At 40.9% G+C, this 22,409-nt stretch overlaps 1 protein-coding gene across 2 annotated transcripts in view; it reads left to right on the forward strand.

Moving 5' to 3' along the window:
* The window catches only part of SPIRE1 (spire type actin nucleation factor 1), a 202,850-nt gene that overhangs the window by 66,843 nt on the left and 113,598 nt on the right, over positions 1-22,409 (forward strand). For both annotated transcript variants that reach the window (XR_009866811.1, XM_062201330.1), the window contains exon 3: positions 15,748-15,981. Coding sequence is in view for 1 of the 2 variants with exons in the window: in XM_062201330.1 (XP_062057314.1) it covers positions 15,748-15,981 (234 nt within the window). In the remaining variant the exon portion in view is untranslated. The remainder of the gene's footprint in view (positions 1-15,747; positions 15,982-22,409) is intronic.

The following is a 22,409-nucleotide window of genomic DNA, read 5'->3' on the forward strand; positions in this document are numbered from 1 at the left end:
TCACACTGTTTCCAAAAACATTTTCATTATCACAAATTGAAACTCTGTACCCTTTAAACAGTAACACCCCTTCCATCTTCCCACTAACCTCAGTGGTACTTTATGTCTTTGGATTTACCAATTCTAGAAATTTCAACTAAGTGGAATCTTATGATAAACTTTTTGTATCTGACTTCTTTAACTTAGCATAATGTTGTAAAGGTTCATGCATGTTGTAACATGTATCGGAATTTCATTGCTTTTAAAAGCTAAGTATTACTCTATTGTATGTATAGTCATAATTACTTTAAATAGACTTTGTTGCTAGTTAGTACTGTGCATGTTTAAATTTTTCCCTTTCAATAGTAGAAATTCCTACCTTGTTCTTAGCATTGCTCAAATTTGATTTTATTTGATGTGGTTTTTTTCCCTTTTTTTCTTCTCCTAAAAATCTTTAAGATTTCTTTTCTTTTTGAAATTCTAGGGGAACCAATTCCAAAATGGAATGTTCCTATAAAGCAGGCCAGGGTATTTCCCAGGATGACAGGTTTCTCTGAGGCAGCTGATAGTTGCTGAATTTTTTCTTTGCTCCAGTTAAAGTACAATTTGTTACTAGGTCTACTTAAAGAAAAAAAAGCATTAACCTCTATTGTTCATTAACTGTGATATTCCCACAGGCAAGACATTACCTGTTTATAGCTTGTGTATTTTCTTTTTCTTTTATTTGTTTACATGAGAGACAGACACACACAACCCAGAGACACACGTACAGTACTGAGAGAGAAAAAGAGATTTCCCACTTTTGGTTCACTCCTCAAATGCCCGCCATGGCTGAGTCCAAGGCCTAGAACTAAGAAATCAATCCATGTCTCCCATTTGAGTAGCAGGAACCCACTTCAGCCATCACCATTGCTTCCCAGGGTCTGCATTGGATCTAGAGTCAGGATCCAGAGCTGGGAATCAAACACTGGTACTCTGATATGGGATTTGGGTGTCTTAACCACTACACTAAACATTTACTTCATTCTTTTAGTATTCTGATTTTGCCTGTTCTTATTGTATTAGCTCATTTGGTCTGCCCTCTGCTACCTAGACTGGGTGGCTGTTTGGATGATTGGCTCAAGGTTACATATCAGATAGTAGTGGGCAGATTCTAATCTTAAGATTACTGATCCAGTATTCTTTTCATAATGTAAACCCTTGTCTAGTTATTTTTCAAAAACAACTTTGAGGCATGATCCAATATAATAAAATGGTGACTTAAATGCATGGTTTTATGCATTTTGACAAAGTTATACACTTGTGTAACCACTGCCTCATTCATCACCCTAGAAAGTTCCCTTTACTGAATCTCCCTGCCCTCAACAGTTTGTATAAACTGTTATATTCTGTAGAGTTATATTTACACAAAATGCTGACATTTTTTGCTTAACAGAATGTTTTTGATATTTATTTATTTTGTTGTCTGCATTAGTGGTGTGTTCTTTTCTATTACTGTCTAGTATTGCATTCATCTGCTCATCTGTTGATGGATAGTTTAAGTCTTTGGCTATGGTAAATAATGCTGCATTTACATATGAACCTTTTGTGCACATAATATTTTCATTTTTCCTGGGAATGTAATCGCTGCATCCGTAGATAAATGTATGTGTGACTTTTACAAGAAACTGCCAAACAATTTTACGGTATGATTGTATTATTTGTATTCACACCAGCAGAATATGAGAGTTCCAGTTGATGCATGTCCTTTTTTTGTATTTTTGTATTTTTTATTTTTTTAAAGAATAATTTTATTTATTTGAAAGACAGAGTTGCAGAGAGAGGTAGAGTCAGAGAGAGAGGTCTTCCATTCTGCTGGTTCACTCCCCAAATGACTGCAATGGCCGGAGCTGCACCGATCCAAAGCCAGGAGCTTCTTCCGGATCTCCCACGTGGGTGCAGTGGGCCATCTTCCACTGCTTTCCCAGGCCATTAGCAGAGAGCTGGATCTGAAGAGGAGCAGCGGGGACTAGAACCGGCGTCCATATGGGATGCCGGTGCTGCAGGCTGGGGCTTTAACCCACTGTGCCTCAGCACTGGCCCAATACTTGTCTTTTTAATTTTAGGATAAAATATGAAAAAATTTTAAAAGTAAAAGATGTAAAATAGTATCTCATCATAATATTAATTTCTCCAGTAACTTGTGATTTAGAGCATTTATTCACATCCTTATTTGTATATCTTCTTTTGTAGAATACATATTCAATATTTGCTAATTTTTTATTGGATTATTTATATTACTGAATACTGTATTTTAAAGTATATTCTAGGGGTTGGTGCTGTGGCATAGAAGGTTATAATGTACCTGGGACAGCAGCATAGGACAGTCCTAGTGCTTGGGCTCCTGCATTCACATGAAAAACCCATAAGAGGCTCCTGGCTCCTGGCTTCAGCCTGGCCCAGCTCTGGCCATTGCAGCCATCTGGGAAGTCAACCAGCGGATGGAAGATCTCTTTCTCTCTGTTGCTCTTTTTCCCTCTCTATATCTCTGCCTTTCAAACAAATAAATAAATCTTATATATTATATATATATTCTTGATTCAAGTCTTTTGTCAGGCATTTTTGCTTAACAAGTGACTTGCCCATTTCATTTTATTGTTTTTTTTTTTTCCCTAAAGTTTTATTTTTTGAAAGGCAGAATGAGAGAGATAAATTTTCCATCTTCACTCCCAAAATGGTTGCAACAGCCAGAGAGCTGGGCCAGGTCGAAGCCAGGAACCAGGAACTCTATGTAGGTCTCCCATCTGGGTGGCAGGGGCCCAAGTACTTGGGCCATCATCCACTGCTTTCCTAGGTGCATTATCAGGGAGCTGAATAGGAAACAGAGCAGCCAGGACTTGAACTGGCACTCCATATGGGATTTTGGTGTTGCAAGTAGCAGCTTATCTTATGTATCATAAGGCTGCACACCGCCGCCCCCCCCCCACCTTTTTTGAAAAGAAAAGTCTTAAATTTGGAAAAGTTCCAATTTATCATTTTTTAAAACTATTAGTGCTTTTTGTGTCTTGTGTAGGAAATGTTTGTCTACCTCAATGACAACAGGGTTATGTAGAAAATACAAAAAAAACTAGTGTTAAGCAGATTTTCTCCTGTGCTTTTCCTAGAAATTTAGTGGATTTATGTTTTGATATATAATCCATTTATTTTAAAAAATTTTTTATTTGCATGCATTTCATAAATACATTAGGAACATAGTAATTTTTCCCACCATACTTACCCTCCCACCCCCTCTGTCACCCTTCTTCCTCTTCCCTCTCCTGTTTCCTGTCTTTTTACCAAGATCTATTTTCATTTAACTTCAGATATATGATCCATTTAAAAATCACTTCTGTGTGTGATGTGAGATGTAGTCTGGGATTCCCTCCCCCCTTATTTTAAAGGTTTATTTATTTATTTGAAAGGGAGAGAGGGAGAGACAGAGATCTTCCATCTGCTGGTTCATTCCCCAAATGGCCACAACAACCAGGACTGGGTCAGGCTGAAGCCAGGAGTCCAGAGCTCTATCATGGTCTGTCATGTCGGTGACAGTACTTGGGCCATCATCTGCTCCTTTCCCAGGCACATTAGTAGGGAGCTAGATTGAAATGGAGTAGCCAGGCCTTGAACCAGCCCCCAGATGTGGGATGCCGGTATTGCAAGTGTGTCTTACCCTGCTGCGCCATCCTGGGCCTTAAGTATCTTGTTAACTCATTTCTTTATTATTTTTTTGACAGGCAGAGTTAGACAGTGAGAGAGAGAGAGAGACAGAGAGAAAGGCCTTCCTTTTCAGTTGGTTCACCCCCAAAATGGCTGTTACGGCCAGCGCGCTGCGCCGATCTGAAGCCAGGAGCTAGGTGCTTCCTCCTGGTCTCCCATACCGGTGCAGGGACCAAGTACTTAGGCCATCCTCCACTGCCCTCCGGGGCCACAGCACAGAGCTGGACTGGAAGAGGAGCAACCGGGACAGAATCTGGCACCCCAACCAGGACTAGAACCCGGGGTGCCAGCGCTGCAGGCAGAGGATTAGCCAAGTGAACCGCGGCGCTCACCTAATTGATTTCTTACTTCAATCCATGGCCAGGAAAACATACTCTTCAATTGCAGTGGATACCGCCTAAATGTTCACAGTGAGGCCATAGCCTCCTGAATATTGGACATGGCCGCAGTCCTGCTTCTGCCTAAGTAGGCCTTGTGAAGGCATACCTTCCTAAATGGAATGAAGCTGTAGTAAGCAGAAGATTTGGGTTATTATTGGATATTGCTTTTAGGAAAACTCTTTATCATACTCCAAGGACATAGAAAATGAGCCAGAAGCAACATGACCGCCAGTAGCAACTTGAACTTTTTGCTTCCCACCATAAATATGTCACACGATGCTTACCTCCCTTGCTTATGCCTGCTTGTTATTCTTACAATGATTAGTTCAGCTGTACATTCCTAATTGTTAGGTTGCTAGACTAAATAATAGAATTGCTGGCTAGAGCTATCTAGTAGTAGCACTCTTCGAATGAAGATGTCCATGTTTCAGCTCATCATTTGAAACCCCAACATTTGATATTTGAATCTTGAAATTTATTAAGACTTACAGTTGGCACAGCACAGTTTTCTTGGTGGAAGTTCCATTTACACATTTTTTTTTTTTTTTTTGCCCATTTACACTTAAAGCGCTGTTATTCTGCAGTTTTGAGTATAATTAATAGTCCCATAGATTAATGTGAAAAGGTGGCAGGACTGGAAGTGATCAGCTCTGACATGTATGGCTTCTCACAGGTGGTAACATGTAGCCTGGGATGTGAAGAGTAAGAGTATAGATTTGATTTTTCAGATAAAAATGCCTTGGCAGATCAAAGTGGAAGTGATTACAGCAATATGTAAGCATGGAGCTGTGAATGAAAACATGGGACTCAGATTGCAAAAGGCTTAGAATGATGTGTTAGTGAGTTTGTGGTATATTCAGTTAATAATGTTTGATAAAGGAGTAACTCATATAGTGGAAATATGTCTTTATGTGGACTAATAAAAACAAACATCTGAATTTCAGGAATATTTTTTCTTTAGAGAAGTGACTACATGGTAATCTAATTTATCAAACTAAAGTCACATAAGAATTGCTATATCACTATCGATAACTGATTCCTTGTTTTTCTATTAACTTGAACTTTTTGCTCTCCACTTCCATTTTTATCAATGCTTAAACATTTTTGAAACTCTATTTTTAAAAAATAACATGAAAATGTTCACTTTACCCTGTTTCTTCTCTACTTGCTGCCATGTATTTCCCTTCCTGTTCATAGAAATTTCTGTGACTGCTTTGTACATATCCCTGTTTACTCACCCCGACGGCCCTTGCTGAAGTCTCCAATGACCTCTACCTCATGAAACCCAGTGGACCTGTTCTAGGCTTCCTCTTACTTCTTATCTGCATTTGGTACACATGACCATACCTTCCTTTGTGAAGTATTTTCTCTCTCTGATTTTTGTGATACCAGTCTTTGTGGTTTTTTTTTTTTTTTCCCCGACAGGCAGAGTGGATAGTGAGAGAGAGAGAGAGAGAGAGAGAGAGAAAGGTCTTCCTTTTTGCCGTTGGTTCACCCTCCAATGGCCGCTGCGGCTGGCGCATCGTGCTGATCCGAAGCCAGGAGCCAGGTGCTTCTCCTGGTCTCCCATGCGGGTGCAGGGCCCAAGGACTTGGGCCATCCTCCACTGCCTTCCTGGGCCATAGCAGAGAGCTGGCCTGGAAGAGGGGCAACTGGGATAGAATCCGGTGCCCCAACCGGGACTAGAACCCCGTGTTCCGGTGCCGCAAGGCAGAGGATTAGCCTGTTAAGCTATGGCGCTGGCCAGTCTTTGGTTTTCACCATTCCCTTCCTCACCTACCCTTATTGCCCTCTGGTCTCTTAAGTATCTTATTCTCTGGCTAATCATTAAATGCTTAGTTCTTATTTCTCTCTCTCTCTCTCTCTCTCTCTCTCTCTCTTAAGATTTATTTATTCATTTAATTATTTGAAAGGCAGAGTGACAGAAAGGCAGAGAGAGATCGTCCATCTGTCTGGTGATTCACTCCCCAAATGGCTGGGCCAGGCTGAAGCCAGGAGCCTGGAACTCCATCCTGTTTTCCAACTTGCATGACAGGAGCCCAGACTCTTGGGTCATCTTCTGCCTTTCCAGGAACATTAGCAGGAAGCTATATGGAATGCAGGTGTCTCAAGTGGCAGATTAACCCACTGTACCACAATGCCAACCTTGAAATGTTTAGTTCTCTTGTCTGCTTCTACTTAAGTTGTCTCTTAATTTTATGATGGCATTGACCAATTATGTGGCCAAGAAATCCCTCTTGATTTCCCCACCACTAGTCTCTTCTGTAATCCACATAGCTGCCTAACTAATATCTGTGATTGTCTAATCATACATATCTGAACTTACCATCTTGATCCTGCTAACTCTTGTACTTCCAGATTTCTATGTCAGTAACTGCCACCTATCTTTGCTGGTCTGAGTTAGAAACACAGAATTGACTTTTGATTTGTTCTATGTTTAATGTATTGTGAAGTCATACTCATTTTATCTCCAAAGGCTCCCTCTCTTTCTATCCAGTATTTCACCCCAGCCCGGTGAAACCATCAGCCCGGTGGTAGGCTCTGTTGTAATAGCCTCCTGAATATTCTTCTAGCATTCACACTTGCTCATTTCTTTTTTATTTTATATTTCTTTAAAAATGTTATTTACTTGAAAGGCAGAGCAAGAAAGTGTGTGTGTGAGAGAGAAAGATCTTTTTTTAAATTAAATTTTTAAAGAGATCTTCCACCTGCTGTTTCAGTCCCCAAATGCCTGCATCAGCTGGGGCTGGATTGGACCTCAATCTAGGTCTCTGACACTGGTGGCAGGCACCCAAGTTCTTGAGACATCACCTGCTGCCTCCCACTGTATGCTTTAGCCAGAAGCTGGAATTGGAAGTAAGGGGCACTTGAACCCTGGCACTCCAGTATGGGATGTGAGCAATGGTGTCAACCACTGCACCAAATGCCTGCTTCTATGTCTTTTTAAAGATAGTTTACTGGATATAAACTAGTGATAGATGAATGATGCATTAGATGGCTGACTACAGATTTTAAATGATCTTATTAAGCTAAAATGATTGATAAAATAAGCAGGAAATGGTAATGGAAACCCATTACCAGGCCTGAAAACATCTTTTACAAACTAAGAGAGAAATGTGTTTAACTATTATATGGTGTGAACCATTAATAACTATTGGTCCTTCTGATTGACTGTAATTCCAAAATGTCAGTGATTTAATGAGTTTAACAGATACTGAATACTAAACTAGATATATCTATAAAAGTATGTGGTTTGGGGCAAGGAAATTATTCATTTGGTGTGTTCTCTGATAATCATGGTATACATGGAATAGGATTTATTTTGGATGCCACATTTTAGACCAACGTTGCCAGATAGAAAGTGTTTAGGTGTACAGTTCTGTGGTATAGTAGAATTCTGGATATGAGCTGGAGTACTGGCTTGTTTATTAACTGCCTGAACTTAAGCTATTTATTGATGTTTTTTCAAGCTCAGTTCTCTCATCTTTAAAACAAAGATGATGCTTGCCTCACAGGATTGATGAAGAATAAAAACACTTCCTGATGAAGTGTTACACAAATATAAGGAAGTTCCCTTAATCTGGTTGGCAAGGGGACTTGAAGGGCTGAAGAAACTTGTTCTTTTAAGTTTTAGCCTGAATAAGAGGGGATTTTGGAAATGAAACATGATGACAACGGCAATAGCCGCTTTTCATACTGTTTGTTGGATGTCGACTGAAGTGCCAGACCAGGCACAGTGCTCAGCAACCTCAATATAGGTCATCTTCGTTTAATCAGATTGACATTGAAAATGTTTGTGCTTTTGCTATTTATACTTGTTAAACAAAGATTTCAAAGCACATGCTCTGTGTAAAGCCAAGTGCTAGGCATTATAGTAAATACCAATAAGAATCATGCTTGATCCTTGTCCTAAGTAAGTTTACATTCTAGCGAAGATGTTTTTAATTAACTTTATATGCAGAAGACCAACTCTGTACTAAGTAAAGGTTTCAACAGTTTGCACACACATGCACAGAAAACAAAAACTGAAGACAAGTTTTATAGTTAATTCTCATAATACAACTCATTGAGGACAGAAGTTGTGCATGGGAAGTGCACAAAATCATGTTGTTAATTTAACAATTAACACTCTTATATATGATGTCAGAGATCACCGAGGCTCTTGACATGAGCTGCCAAGGCTTTGGAAGCCTTTTGAGTTCACAGGCTCTGTCAGTATTTAGACAGAGCAATAAGTAAATTGAAAGTTCTCTCCTCCCTTGAGAGAAAATTATATACTTCTTTGGTGGCCCCTTCTTTCCCCTGAGATCTCACTCAGAGATCCTTCATGTAGGACCTTTTTTTGCCACAGTGTCTTGGCTTTCCATGCCTAATGATCTCATGGGCTTTTCAGCCAGATCCGAATGCCTTAAGGTCTGATTCTGAGGCCACAGTGCTGTTTACGGCATTTCTTATTCTGTGAGTCTGCTGTGCGGACTGCTTCCCCTGTTGAAATATTCACTCCTTTTTAATTCCATCTATTGTTATTTCAACTGTTATTTAAACTTTAAAACCATAGTATTCTAGGGTGCTTAACTTGTTCCACTTAATGTTAAAACATTGTACTGTAACTTACATTCATTTTAATGACAGTCTGAGGCTTTGGAAATATCTGGTGTGGTCTGGTGCCAGTGTGACAGGACATAAATGATGATCTCCCAGCTGCCTCAAGACTGCTATCTCAGATGCATAGTTTAGATCTGACACAGCTGTTTCTCTTGGATTTTCTTAATATTTCCATATTTTTTGGCCAATGAGCTTCTAAAGTTAGTGTAGGGACCTGCGCTGTGGTGTAGTGGGTAAAGCCGCCACCTGCAGTGCTGGCATCCCATATGGGCGCTGGTTCGAGACTTGGCTGCTCCATGTCCGATCCAGCTTTCTGCTATGGCCTAGAGAAGCAGTAGAGGATCGCCCAAGTCCTTGGGCCCCTGCACCCCCACGGGAGACCCGGAAGAAGCTCCTGGCTCCTGGCTCCGGATCAGCGCAGATCCAGCCATTGCAGCTAGTTGGGGCTGTTAGAAGACCTCTCTCTCTCTCTCGCTCTCTCTCTCTCTCTCTGCCTCTCCTCTCTCTGTGTAACTCTGACTTTCAAACAACTAAATAAATCTTAAAAAAAAAAAAAATGTTAGTGTGTCTGTCTATGCCAGCTGGTCTGTCCAGGTTCTCTTATGTTTCAGTTATTTTCCTGGTGGCTGCCCATTGTCTCCAGCTCTAGCCAGATTCTGAAGAAATAGACATATGCTTTCCTGGCAAAAAGAAGTTCCTTTAGTCCAGTGAAAATGAGAATTCACCTAGTATATATGTTAGTGTCATATTACTCAGCCTTGTTATGGCTGTGTAAAAGATTGGGTTAATTTGACAACTATTTTATGTCTCAGGATTAAATCAGGAAAGGCCAGTAGAGTGGGGCTGTTTAAAATAGACCAGATGTAGTTAATCGTTGGGCTAGGAGCTGCTGCCAGCGTTTTCATAGCTTTTCAGGCCAGATCAGCCCTAGCGGTCTATTGGAATGACAGAGATTGAAGTGACAGATATTTCTCCCTGTATCCATAAACTCCATATCTGACTTTAAATTATATATGTCTGCATTGAAGAAATTTATATTTTGATTGATTGATTCATTCACTATTGAATATCTTCTGTTTAATGTGCATATCCAAAGATGAACTGCAAGGGCCGGCACTGTGGCACAGCAGGTTGAAGCCCTGGCCTGCAGTGCTGGCATCCCATGTGGGTGCTGGTCCTAGTCCCAGCTGCTCCACTTCCAATCCAGCTCTCTGCTATAGCCTGGGAAAGCAGTAGAATATGGCCCAAGCCCTTGGGCCCCTGCACCTGTGTGGGAGACCTGTATGAAGCTCTGGTGGTTGCAGTCATTTGGGGAGTGAACCAGCAGATGGAAGACCTCTCTCTCTCTCTGTTTCTCTGTCTCTCTCTCTCTCTCTCTCTGGCCCTTCCTCTCTGTGTAATTATGTCTTTCAAATAAATAAAATCTTTAAAAAAAAAGATGAATTACATAAGGATTTTTGCCTTCAAGAAGTTTTAGTCTTGCTAGAGAATTAAGATATGTATATAACTAGCAAAATGTATCACATAAAGAGACAAGTCAATGTCATAGAGATTCTTAAGGAAAAATGGTTGCTTTCATCTTGCGGAGGATAGAGATTGTGATGACTTGGTGAAATCAGGGTTAGGAAAACATCATAATGGAAAAATTCTATGAGCAAGCATATAGAAAAGTGACCAGGAGCTCAACATAGAGCAGTGCAGGATGACAGTTATGCAGAAAGAAGGGACAATGTTGAATAGTGGCCTACAGCGAAAAGCATAGAGCGGGGGGCCGGTGCCGTGGTGCAGTACGTTAATCCTCCACCTGTAGTGCTGGCATCCATTTGGGCACCGGTTCTGGCCCTGACTGCTCCTCTTCCAGTCCAGCTTTCTGCTGTAGCCCGGGAAGGCAATGGAGGCTGGCCCAGGTGCTTGGGCCCTGTACCAGCATGGGAGACCAGGAGGAAGCACCTGGCTCCTGGCTTTGGATCGGCGCAGCGCACCGGCTGTAGCGGCCATTTGGAGAGTGAACCAATGGAAGGAAGACCTCTCTCTCTCTCTCTCTCTCTCTGTCTAACTGTGCCTGTCAAAAAAAAAAAAAAAGTGTTTATTATTCTTTTGATGTCCATGGTGATGTCCTTTCTTTCATTTTTCATGTGGGTAATTTGTATTTTTTTTTAAGATTTATTTATTTATTTGAAAGAGTTACACACAGAGAAAGGAGAGGCACAGAGAGAAAGAGAGGTCTTTTTTTTTTTTTTTTTTTTTTTGACAGGCAGAGTGGACAGTGAGAGAGACAGAGAGAAAGGTCTTCCTTTGCCGTTGGTTCACCCTCCAATGGCCGCCGTGGCTGGCGCGCTGCGGCCGGCGCACCGCGCTGATCCAATGGCAGGAGCCAGGTGCTTCTCCTGGTCTCCCATGGGGTGCAGGGCCCAAGGACTTGGGCCATCCTCCACTGCCTTCCCGGGCCGTAGCAGAGAGCTGGCCTGGAAGAGGGGCAACCGAGACAGAATCTGGAGCCCCGACCGGGACTAGAACCCGGTGTGCCGGCGCCGCTAGGTGGAGGATTAGCCTGTTGAGCCACGGCGCCGGCCCGAAAGAGAGGTCTTCCATCTGCTGGTTCACTCCCTAATTAGCCGCAACCACCGGAGCTGTGCAGATCGAAGCCAGGAGCTTCTTCCGGGTCTCCTGTGTGGGTGCAGAGGCCCAAGGACTTGGGCCATCTTCTGTTGCTTTCCTAGGCCATAGCAGAGAACTGGATTGAAAGTGGAACTGCCAGGACTCGAACTGGTGCCCTTATGGGATGGCGGCACTGCAGGTGTTTTTATCTGCTATGCCACAGTGCTGGCCCCCATATCCTTTCTTTTTACTTAGTGCCAAGCTAGAGGCTTATCGATGGTTTTGTTGATCTTTTCAAAGAACCAGCTTTTGATTGCATTGATTTTTCTCTATCAGTTTCCTGTCTTGAATTTCATTGACCTCTATCCTGATTCTGTTTTTCTTCTGCTTTGAATTTAATTTGATTTCATGTCCTGAGATTAAAAACTTGGATTGTTGATTTTAGATTTTTCTTTTCTAATGTATGCATTACTATAAATTTACCTCTAACCCCTGTATCCTACAAATTTTGTTGTGTTTACATTATCATGCAGTTTAAAGTATTTTAAAATTTCTCTATATGATTTCTTCTTTGTGGGCAGGCAGTTGGCCTAACAACTAAGATGCTTTTGTCCCATATTGGAGTGCCTTGGGTTTAGTTCTTAGCCCTGGCTTTTAACTCCAGTTTCCTGCTAATGCAGACCTGGGAAGGCAACAGAAGATGGCCTAGATTTGTGGGGCCCTGGCATCCTTGTGAGAAACCTGGATTGTGTTCCTGGCTCTCAGCTTTGACCCCAGCTGGTTTTGATTCCCTTCTGGGGAATGAACTAGTAGATGGAATCTTAATATTTCTCTCTCTCTCTCTCTCTCGTCTCTCGTCTCTCGTCTCTCGTCTCTCTCCTGTCTCTCTTCCCTGTCTCTATCTCTGCCTCTTAAATACTTTTTTTTTTCTTCTTAATATCCATGTAATTTTGGATTTTCCCGTGACCTGTTACTGTTTTCTTGTTTAATTCTGTTAGGTTTGAGAGCAGTTAATCCCTATGGGATTAACTGTTCTTTTAGACTAGATAAAGTGTGTTTTAAGACCCAGAACATGTATATATCTTGATGAATGTTCCATGTGAGCTTGAGGAGACTATATTCTGCTATTGCTGGATGAAGTAGTCTAGATACCCTTTTTATGTCCAATGATAGTGATGTTGCCGAGTTCAACTATGTCCTCATTCTCCCTATCCCCCCACCCCACCCCGTGCATTTGTCTGTAGAGAAAATACTGGATTCATCTATTTCTCTTTGTAGTTCCACACTTGATCTTAGCCAAAAGACCAAGAAGTGATCTCTCTTTGTAGTTCCATCAGTAGTCTTTTGCCTGACATATTTTGACACTGTTCTTAGGCATATACACATTAAATAGTATTTCTTCCTGGAGAACTGACCTTTTTTTAAAAACAAAACAAACAAACAAAAAAACTATTTATTTGAAAGGCAGAATGACAGAGTGAAGGAGAGACAGTTTTCTTCCATCCACTGATTGACTGCCCAAATGGCCACAACAGTTGCAACTGGGCCAGTCTGAAGCCAGGAGCCTGGAACTCCATCAGGGTCTCCCATATGGGTAGCAGGGACAAAGGAGTTAGACCATCTTTCACTGCTTTCCCAGGCACATTAACAAGGGAAGTGAATCAGAAATGGAGCAGCTTGGACTCTTGGAATGCTGACATTGCAGCTAGTGGCTTAACCCACTGCATCACAACACCAGGTCTCTAATAATTGACCCTTTTGTCATTATGTAATGTTCTTTTTTATTCCTGATAAGTTTCCCTCCTTTGAAATTTGGTCTGTTATTAAAGCTACTCCTATTTTCTTTTTATTAGTCTTAGCTCAGTATATTGCTTTGCGTTTACTTTTAATCTGTTAGGTTTCTTGTAGCCAACATATAGTTGCATCTCTTTATTTATGTTTTTAAAATTTACTTATGTTGTTTTCATTTTCTATTTGAAAGGCAGACAGACTTTCCTTCCACTGATCACTCTCTAAATGCTTGTAAGACCTGGTGTTGGACCAGGCCAAAGCTAGGAGCCTAGAACTCAGTGTGGATCTCCTAGGTGGCAGGGACCCAAGTACTTGAGCTATTATCTGCTGACTTCCAGGGTGTGCATTACTCAAACCAAGGCACACTGATATGGGATGCAGGTATCCCAAATGGTGTGTTAACTGCTGTGTCAAATACTTGCCCCCAAATTATTATTTTTTTAAATTTTATTTAAGATACACAAATTTCATGTATTTTATATGTACAGATTTAGGAACATAGTGATACTTCTTACCATCCCCCCTTTACCCTCCCATAATCAATTATTTATTGATTTACTTTATTGAAAGCAGAGAGGCAATGAAAGAGATTTTCCATTCTCTTGTTCATTCCCCGAATGCCCACAATAGCCAAGGTTGGGCCAGGACAAAGCTAGGAACCAAGAACTCCATCCAGGTCTCCCATATGGGTGGCAGGGACCCAAATACTTGAGTCTTGTAACTGCTGCCTCTGAGAGTTTACATTAGCAGGAAGCTGGAATTCAAAGTGGAGCCAGGACTCAAACCCAGTGTGAGATACAGGCATCTTAACTGCTGCACCAAATGCCTGCCTCCACTCTTGTTTGTTTTTTTGATACCCTCTGACAGCCTCTGTCCTTTAATTAGTACATTTTGATGGTTAATATTCAAAGCGATCACTGATAAAGTTGTATTACTGTCAGTCATATTTTTTACTGTTTTCCATTTGTTGCTCTTGTTCTTTGTTCTTGATCTTCCTCTCTTTTCTGCCTTTTGTGACTTTAGCTTAGCAGTTTATATAATTCTGTCTTCTTTCCTTTCTAGCATAACAATTATACTTCCTTTTTTTATTCATGTTGTTCAGTGGTTGCCTTAGAATTTGCAGTATTCAATACAACCAATCCAATCCCAATTTCAAATAACATTTTAACACTTTGTGGGTAATGTGAATACCCTGTATTAACTAAACAGTCCCAGATCTTCCTTTCCATCTTATGTATTATTTTTGACATTCAGTTTTTGTTTGTCTAAGAAAATCTTTATTGCTCCGTCACCATTGAAGGATAATTTTGCAAAGTAAAGAATTCAGGGTTAGTCTACCCACTACACCACAGCGCTGGCCCCAGTAACCTAGATTTTTAAACTGATAATAACAGATACCATACTTGGCCAAAAGGCCAAGAAGCAGTAGTCCAGATTTTTAAAATAAAATCTCATAATTTTTGAAAAAAGATTTCTGCTCAATATTTCAATTTATATTTACAAAAAGAATCTAAGAAGTAGATGTATTATTGTTTTAAATTAATTTATTGATTTAATATATTATTTAGCATCTACTGTGAGGCAGCACTGTAGATATGTGTAAAATGATGAGCAAAATAGACAAGATCTGAGGCCTTATGGAAATTCTTTGGTGAAAGAGATGCTTGTTACTCATTTGTGTAAAGATGATAACTAGAAATTATACAAGTCTGCAGCCCAGAGACAAAACACTAGACTAGAAATGTGAGTTACAGTATTGGGAGTTGGACATTTGGTATAGTGATTGAGATGGTGTTTGGATCACTCACATCCCACATTGGAATGCCTGGGTTCAAGTCCTGCCTCTACTCCTGATGCCAGCTTCCTGCTAATATGTACCCTGGTAGGCAGTGATAATGACCTGGGGGACCTGGTTTGTGTTTCTGGCTGCCTGGCCCACCTGTAGCTGTTGCAGACATTTGGGATGTGAACAAGCAGATGGAACCTCTGTGTCTCTGTCTCTATTTCTCTTTCTGTCTGCCTTTCAAATTTTAAGTTACCAAACAAAAGTATTAGAGTACATATTTTGCCGGCGCCGTGGCTCAACAGGCTAATCCTCCGCCTGCGGCACCGGTACCCCGGGATCTAGTCCCGGTCAGAGCGCTGGATTCTCTCCCGGTTGCTCCTCTTCCAGGCTAGCTCTCTGCTGTGGCCAGGGAGTGCAGTGGAGGATGGCCCAAGTGCTTGGGCCCTGCACCCCATGGGAGACCAGGAGAAGCACCTGGCTCCTGCCTTCCGAACAGCGCGGTATGCCGGCCGCAGTGCTGCGGCCATTGGAGGGTGAACCAACGGCAAAGGAAGACCTTTCTCTCTGTCTCTCGCTCTCTCACTGTCCACTCTGCCTGTCCAAAAAAAAAAAAAAAAAAAAAAGATACACTCAGGCATTTCTAAAATACAGATATTTTAAAAATACAGATATATGAGACTTTTAAATTTCTCAAATACAATTTGTTACATTTCTGAAATTTAAAATATTATAACTAGATTAAAAATATTTTTAAAAAAGAAACTACCAAACTATCTTCCAAAGTGGGAAAAAAAAAATCTTATGCCTTATAATTAGTTCTGTAAAACTGTTTAGTCATCTTCATTAATCCTTTTTGTTTTGTTTTGTTCCTAGGTTATTGAATCTTTGGGAATTATTATTTATAAAGCACTGGACTATGGTTTAAAGGAGAATGAAGAAAGGGAATTAAGCCCTCCCTTAGAGCAGCTTATTGATCATATGGCCAACACGGTAGAAGCTGATGGGAGCAATGATGAAGGCTACGAAGCTGCGGATGAAGGCCTGGAAGATGAAGAAGATGAAAAGAGAAAAATTTCAGCTATCCGTTCCTATCGGGATGTAATGAAGGTAAAGCAAGTGTTTATCGCAAAAGTTGTCACTTCACTTAAAAAAATTGAAATGATGGTTCAGCTTGATAATAGTTTTCAGACTCTAAGCAGCCTGAATGTGGACTTTTATGGTTGAATCACAACTCTCCAAAACCGCTTTTAGTTGTGTATGCCCCTTACTGCATATCATATATCAGCTCTGTTAGGCATTATTAGCCTTCCATTGATTTCTGTGTTTCCTTTTTATGAAATAAATAATAAATGTGATCCACTTATTGCATATAGATTCAAAATTCCAAATTTCACAGCTTATTGTTTTACTTTGTCTTCTTGACCTTCCTATTGATACTTAGTGTAAGGAAATGAGTTCAGTGGATTGAGAGGCAGAGTTACAGACAGAGGGAGAGATGTAGAGAGGTCTTCCATCTGCTGGTTCACTCCCCAAATGGCCACAGTGGCGGAGCTGGGCCAATCCAAAGCCAGGAGCTTCTTCCAGGTCTCCTCTAGAGGGTTCAGGGGCCCAAGCAATGGGCCATCTTCCACTGCTTTTTCAGGTGCATTAGCAGAGAGCCAGATCGGAAGAGGAGCAGCCAGGACACGAATTCATGTCGCAGGTGGATGCTTAGCCTACTACACCACAGTGCCGGCCCCTGGATTTTTTTTTCTTTAGCTAAATTTCTCCGTGTACTTAAAAGTCATAATTTCTACAATGTTAAATTTATAGAGATTAAAATTAAAACAGATTTGACTGTTTAGAATTATTTATGTAGTATAGTGTTAAATTTTGTAAATCATATTGACCATATATCACTTGTTTTCCATCCTTTCATCAAGCATTTCAGAAAAAATATATTGAAGCCATGAAGACAGTATTTTCAGGTGTTCTAAACACACTGTGCTTCTTACTCCCTCTTAGATACTACTTCTCTTGGGGACTTTGAAGGGGTTTATTCAAGTTATCATTCTTAGCAAGTTCAGATAAATTTTTCAGTTCTTTGAATAGCTGTTATACTTTTTTTTAAAAAAGATTTATAGAGGCAGAGAGAGAGGGAGACAGGGAGAAAGGGAGACAGAGAGACAGACAGACACGGGTCTTCCATCTGGTGGTTCACCCCCAGTTGGCTGCAATGGCCAGCACTGTGGGTGGTAGCTCTACCCACTACACCACAGCACCGGCCTCTGTTATACTTATTTTAAATTAACAACCTGTATAAGTCAAATACTCTTGTATGTACAACCTGAAATTTTATGCATTTTAATCAATTTGTTTTTTCTAGATATTTATTTTTTTAAATATGTAGACATACTTAAGGGTCTGAAGACCACAAATGACCTGCTTGTTCTAAAAGATAGACCAGTGATAAACAGTGGTAAATGAATAAAGAACAAAAGCATTTACATAAAAAAAACAAAACTACAGGCACCAGCGCTGTGGTAGCAGGTAAAACCGCCATCTACAGTGCCGGGAAGCCATATGGGCACTGCCAGTTCAAGACCCAGCTGTTGTACTTCCAATCCAACTCTGCTATGCCTGGGAAAGCAGTAGAAGATGGCCCAAGTCCTTGGGCCCCTGCAGCTGTGTGGGAGACCAGGAAAAAGCTCCTGGCTCCTGGCTTGGATCTGCACAGCTCTGGCTGTTGCAACCATCTGGTGAGTGAACCAGCAGATGGAAGACCTCTCTCTCTCTCTCTCTCTCTGCCTCTGCCTCTCTGTAACTCTGCCTTTCAAATAAATAAGTAAATAATCTTTAAAAAACAAAACAAAGCTACTCACACTTTGTGAGCTAACAGTATTTTGGTGGTGTGTGTGCTGAGAGAGGCAGTACACAAAACGTTGAGAAGGCAAAAGTGGACCTTCCTAAGCAACTAGGTCAATGAAACCACTTCACAGATATCATGCCACCTCACTTTTACATAAGTTTGAAGATGAGGGCCAGAGGTTAACAGGAATCTCAACATCCTTATTCAACAACATAACATTTTTAACTTAAAAGTAAAAATCTTGGGCCAGCACCGTGGCTCACTTGGCTAATCCTCCACCTGCGGTGCCGGCACCCCAGGTTCTAGTCCCGGTTGGGGCGCCGGGTACTAGTCCCGGTTGCTCCTCTTCCAGTCCAGCTCTCTGCTGTGGCCTGGGCGGGCAGCGGAGGATGGACCAAGTACTTGGGTCCCTGCACCCGCATGGGAGACCAGGAGGAAGTACCTGGCTCCTGGCTTCGGATTGGCACAGCGCCGGCCATAGTGGCCATTAGGGAGTGAACCAACAGAAGGAAAACCTCTCTCTCTCTCTCTCTCTCTGTCTCTCTCTCTGACTGTCTAACTCTGCCTGGCAAAAAATAAAAAAAAAATTTTAAAAAGTAAAAATCTTGGAGCACTTAACAAATTATTATTTTTAAAATTTGAGCTAATGTGTTTACCCTAATTTATTTCTATCATTATAACAACTAAGCTAAAAATGAGTTTAAAAGACATATTTTGGAGAAAAACTATAAGTTTACCAATTCTGTTCTTAGAGGAGTTTTACTGAAGAATATTATAATATCATCCATTGTTTCTTGGTTTCAGTACTCGTCAAAACTGAAATAATTTTCCACATCTGTGTGTGTTCTAAATGTTTCTTTTACCTAAGTTAGAAAAAAAAATTTCCTGAAACATTTGACAAGTAAACTGAACTTTTAAATGTCATGAAACCCAGTACTCAGGGCTATGTAGACACTTCAGAGTTGTGGTTTGGTTTAGTGGATGGAAAACTTTAGTTAGTAAATTGACTCCATGACTTTGTTGAAAAAAAGAAAACAAGAATTAACTGAAGAGGGGTGGGCATTTGGCATGATGGTTAAGATGCTGCCAGCATCCCATTTCAGAGTGCCTGGGTGTGAGTCTCTGCTTGGCTCCTAAGTCCAGCTTTCTGCTATTGCACACTCTGGGAGAAAGCAGTGATGGCTCAAGTAGTTGGGTCCTTGCCACCAGTGTGGGAGACCTGGAGGGAGTTCTTGGCTCCTGGCTTCAACCTGATCCATCCCTGGCTGTTGCTGGCATAAACCAACAGAAAGAAAGCGGGAGGACGGAGAGGGAGAGGGAGGGTGGGGGAAGAGAGAGGGGGAGAGAAAGAATGATTTAATTCTTTTGAAGAAATATAACTGCCACCTTCTTTTGGAAGCAGAAGTGTGAAGCTAAGTTTGAGTAATATAAATCTGATTTATATTAAAATAATTTCTGAACTGGATGTTCAGAAATATGAAATGCTTACAGTTCTTTAGTGAGCAAGACTTCATTAATATGTAACTTTTTCTGGATTGCCTTTTGTCACTCTTAAATCTTTTAATTTGGTGTGTTTCAATATGGTACGTTATAGTTGAGAAATGCTTTTGTGTACTGTTGTCTGAGCTGTAGGAGAGCACTGTGAAGTAGACTGAGTAGGTATTTTTTTTAAGTTTTTGTTTAAAAAGTTAATTTTCATTTTATTTGAAAAGCAGAGAGACAGATATCTTCCATCTACTGGTTCACTCCCCAAATGCTTGCCAAGGCTATGCCATCCTGAAGCCAAGAGCCTAGAACTCAATCCAGGTCTCCTGCAGGGTTGGCAGGGAACCAAATACTTGAGCTATCACCTGCTGCCTCCCAAGATGTGCATTAGCAGGAAGTGGGAGTCTAAAATGGAGGAGGCACTGCAGCATGGGAAGCAGGCACCCCATGTGGCAGCTTAACCACTGCACCAAATGCCTGCCCGAGTGGGCATTCCTATTCTCAGTTTACAAATGAAGAAACTAAGAAGTGTGTGACTAGTCCAGTCCTATAACCAACTAGGTTAGAAGAGTAGATTGTGGCTACTTTCAAAGGCTTTGTAGTCGCTAGGAACTAGTTTTAAACCTGGATTTTGCTATTTCTGTACCATCTGTGTTGCCCTGGATTATTTAATCTTGTGGTCTTTATTTTTATATATAATGAGTATAATAATATCAATATGATTCAATTCTAGTGCAGATTAAGTTAGACATCAAAATTGGTAACAAGAATCTGAAATGAGGGGCTGGTGCTGTGGCGGAGCAGGTTAAAGCCCTGGCCTGAAGCGCTGGCATTCCATATGGGTGCTGGTTCTAGTCCCGGCTGTTCCTCTTGCGATTCAGTTCTCTGCTATGGCCTGGGAAAGCAGTGGAAGATGGTCCAAGTCCTTGAGCCCCTGCACCCACGGATCAGTTCAGCTCCGGCCATTGCAGCCATCTGGAGAGTGCACCAGTGGATGGAAGACCTCTCTCTGTTCTACACCTCTCTTTAACGCTGTCTTCCAAATAAATAAATTACATCTTTTAAAAAAAAGTAAACTTTTTACAAACACCCACAAACAAGTTTGGTTTATAAAAAAAAAATCTGAAATGAATACATTTTAGTAGCATTTACTACATGCCACAGCTATTTTTGGTGCAAGGATTATAGCAGTAAACAAATGCATGTAGTTCCTATTGCTATTAGTTGTAATGGAGAGCTAGAGTATAAACAAGTGAGGCATAAACATAGGTAATTTTTTTGACTCATTATAGGACTCTATCACTGATTATAGTTCAAAATAAATTATAGGCACAAATTCATGTCAGAGCTAGGATGTGTGCTTCCCTTAAATTAAGAAAATTTTTTTCAGTTTAAACATTTCTTTAGAAACACATAACTACAGGCCGGCGCTGTGGTAAAGCAGGTTAAAGCCCCAGCTTGCAGAGCTGGCATCCCATATGGGCACCAGTTCAAGTCCTGGCTGCTCTTCTTCTGATCCAGCTCTCTTCTATGGCCTGAGAAAGCAGTAGAAGATGGCCCAGTTCTTTGGGCCCCTGCACCTGCGTGGAAGACCCAGAAGAAGCTCCTGGCTCCTGGTTTCACATCAGCGCAGCTCTGACCATTGCATTCATTTGAGGAGTGACCCATCGGATGGAAGAGTTCTCTCTCTCTCTCTCTTTCTCTCTGGCTCTACCTTTCTCTTTAACTCTTTCAAATAAATAAAATAAATCCTTTAAAAAATACATAACTAAGTGGATAGCTTCAAGAAGTATGAAGAAGAGAACACTCTTAAAACTATGTTGCTACCAGGGGATTCCAATTCAATCCCATCAAGGTGGCATGTACCAATGCCATCTCACTAGTCTAAGTGATCAATTTCTGTTCACAATTGATCATAATGATAGGACTAAGAGTCAAAGGGATCACATAAACAAGACTAGTGTCTGCAAATACTAACCGATAGAATAAAAAAGGGAGAGAACGATCCAACATGGGAAGCGGGATACACAGCAGACTCATAGAATGGCGGATGTCCTAAACAGCACTCTGGCCTCAGAATCAGCCCTTAAGGCATGCGGATCCAGCTGAAAAGCCCATGAGAGTTTTTAGGCATGGAAAGCCAAGACACTCTGTCAAAAAAAAAAAAAAAAGGCCTAAATGAAAGATCTCCACAAGGGAGATCCCAGTGGTAAGAACAGGCCATCAAAGAAGGAGGTACCTTTCTCTGAAGGGAGGAGAGAACTTCCACTTTGACTACGACCTTGTCTAAATATGATCAGAGTCGGTGAACTCAAAAGGCTTCCATAGCCTTGGCAACTCATGACATGAGCCTAGGGTGATTACTGATGCCGTAAACAAGAGTATCAATTTGTTAAGTCAACAACAGGAGTCACTGTGCACTTGTTCCTCATGTAGGATCTCTGTCCTTAATGTGCTGTACATTGTGATTTAATGCTATAACTAGTACTCAAACAGTATGTTTCACTTTGTGTTTCTATGTGGGTGCAAACTGTTGAAATCTTTACTTAATATATGCTAAACTGATCTTCTGTATATAAAGAGAATTGAAAATGAATCTTGATGTGAATGGAAGGGGAGAGGGAGCAGGAAAGGGGAGTGTTGCGGGTGGGAGGGAAGTTATTGGGGGCGGGGAAGACATTGTAATCCATAGGCTGTACTTTGGAAATTTATATTCATTAAATAAAAGTTAAAAAAATAAAATAAAATTTATTTTATATACTTAAAAAATACAAATAAAAACTATGTTGCTGTCAAAAAACATATCCCTGAAAAGATTGATTTAATCAACATTAGTTAAGAAGAAGAATTGTAGTAAATTGAAGTAAACAGTGATGATGGAGAGAAGGTATACAGGAAGGGAAGCCTGAAGGGCTCAGGTTGAGGATTATGGGAAGAGTGATCATGACAGGTGGATAGAAAGGAAGAGGCAGTGCTTCAGGACCTAGAAAAGTGTTTGAGAAATGATTAACAGTGGTATGGGAATCGCACAGGTAATAAGTTCTTCATTTGAGATGAATGAGGCAGACTCAACTCCTTCATGCGTTCATTTACCTTTTCAGATATTCACCAAGTATTTAGTCTGCTTTCCTGGTGCTGAGTACTCTATCAGGCACTTAAGATTGCCAAGATGAATATGTTGTGCTCCCTACTCTCAGAGAGC

Source organism: Lepus europaeus, chromosome 9 (assembly GCF_033115175.1).
Source record: "Lepus europaeus isolate LE1 chromosome 9, mLepTim1.pri, whole genome shotgun sequence".
NCBI lineage: Eukaryota > Metazoa > Chordata > Mammalia > Lagomorpha > Leporidae > Lepus > Lepus europaeus.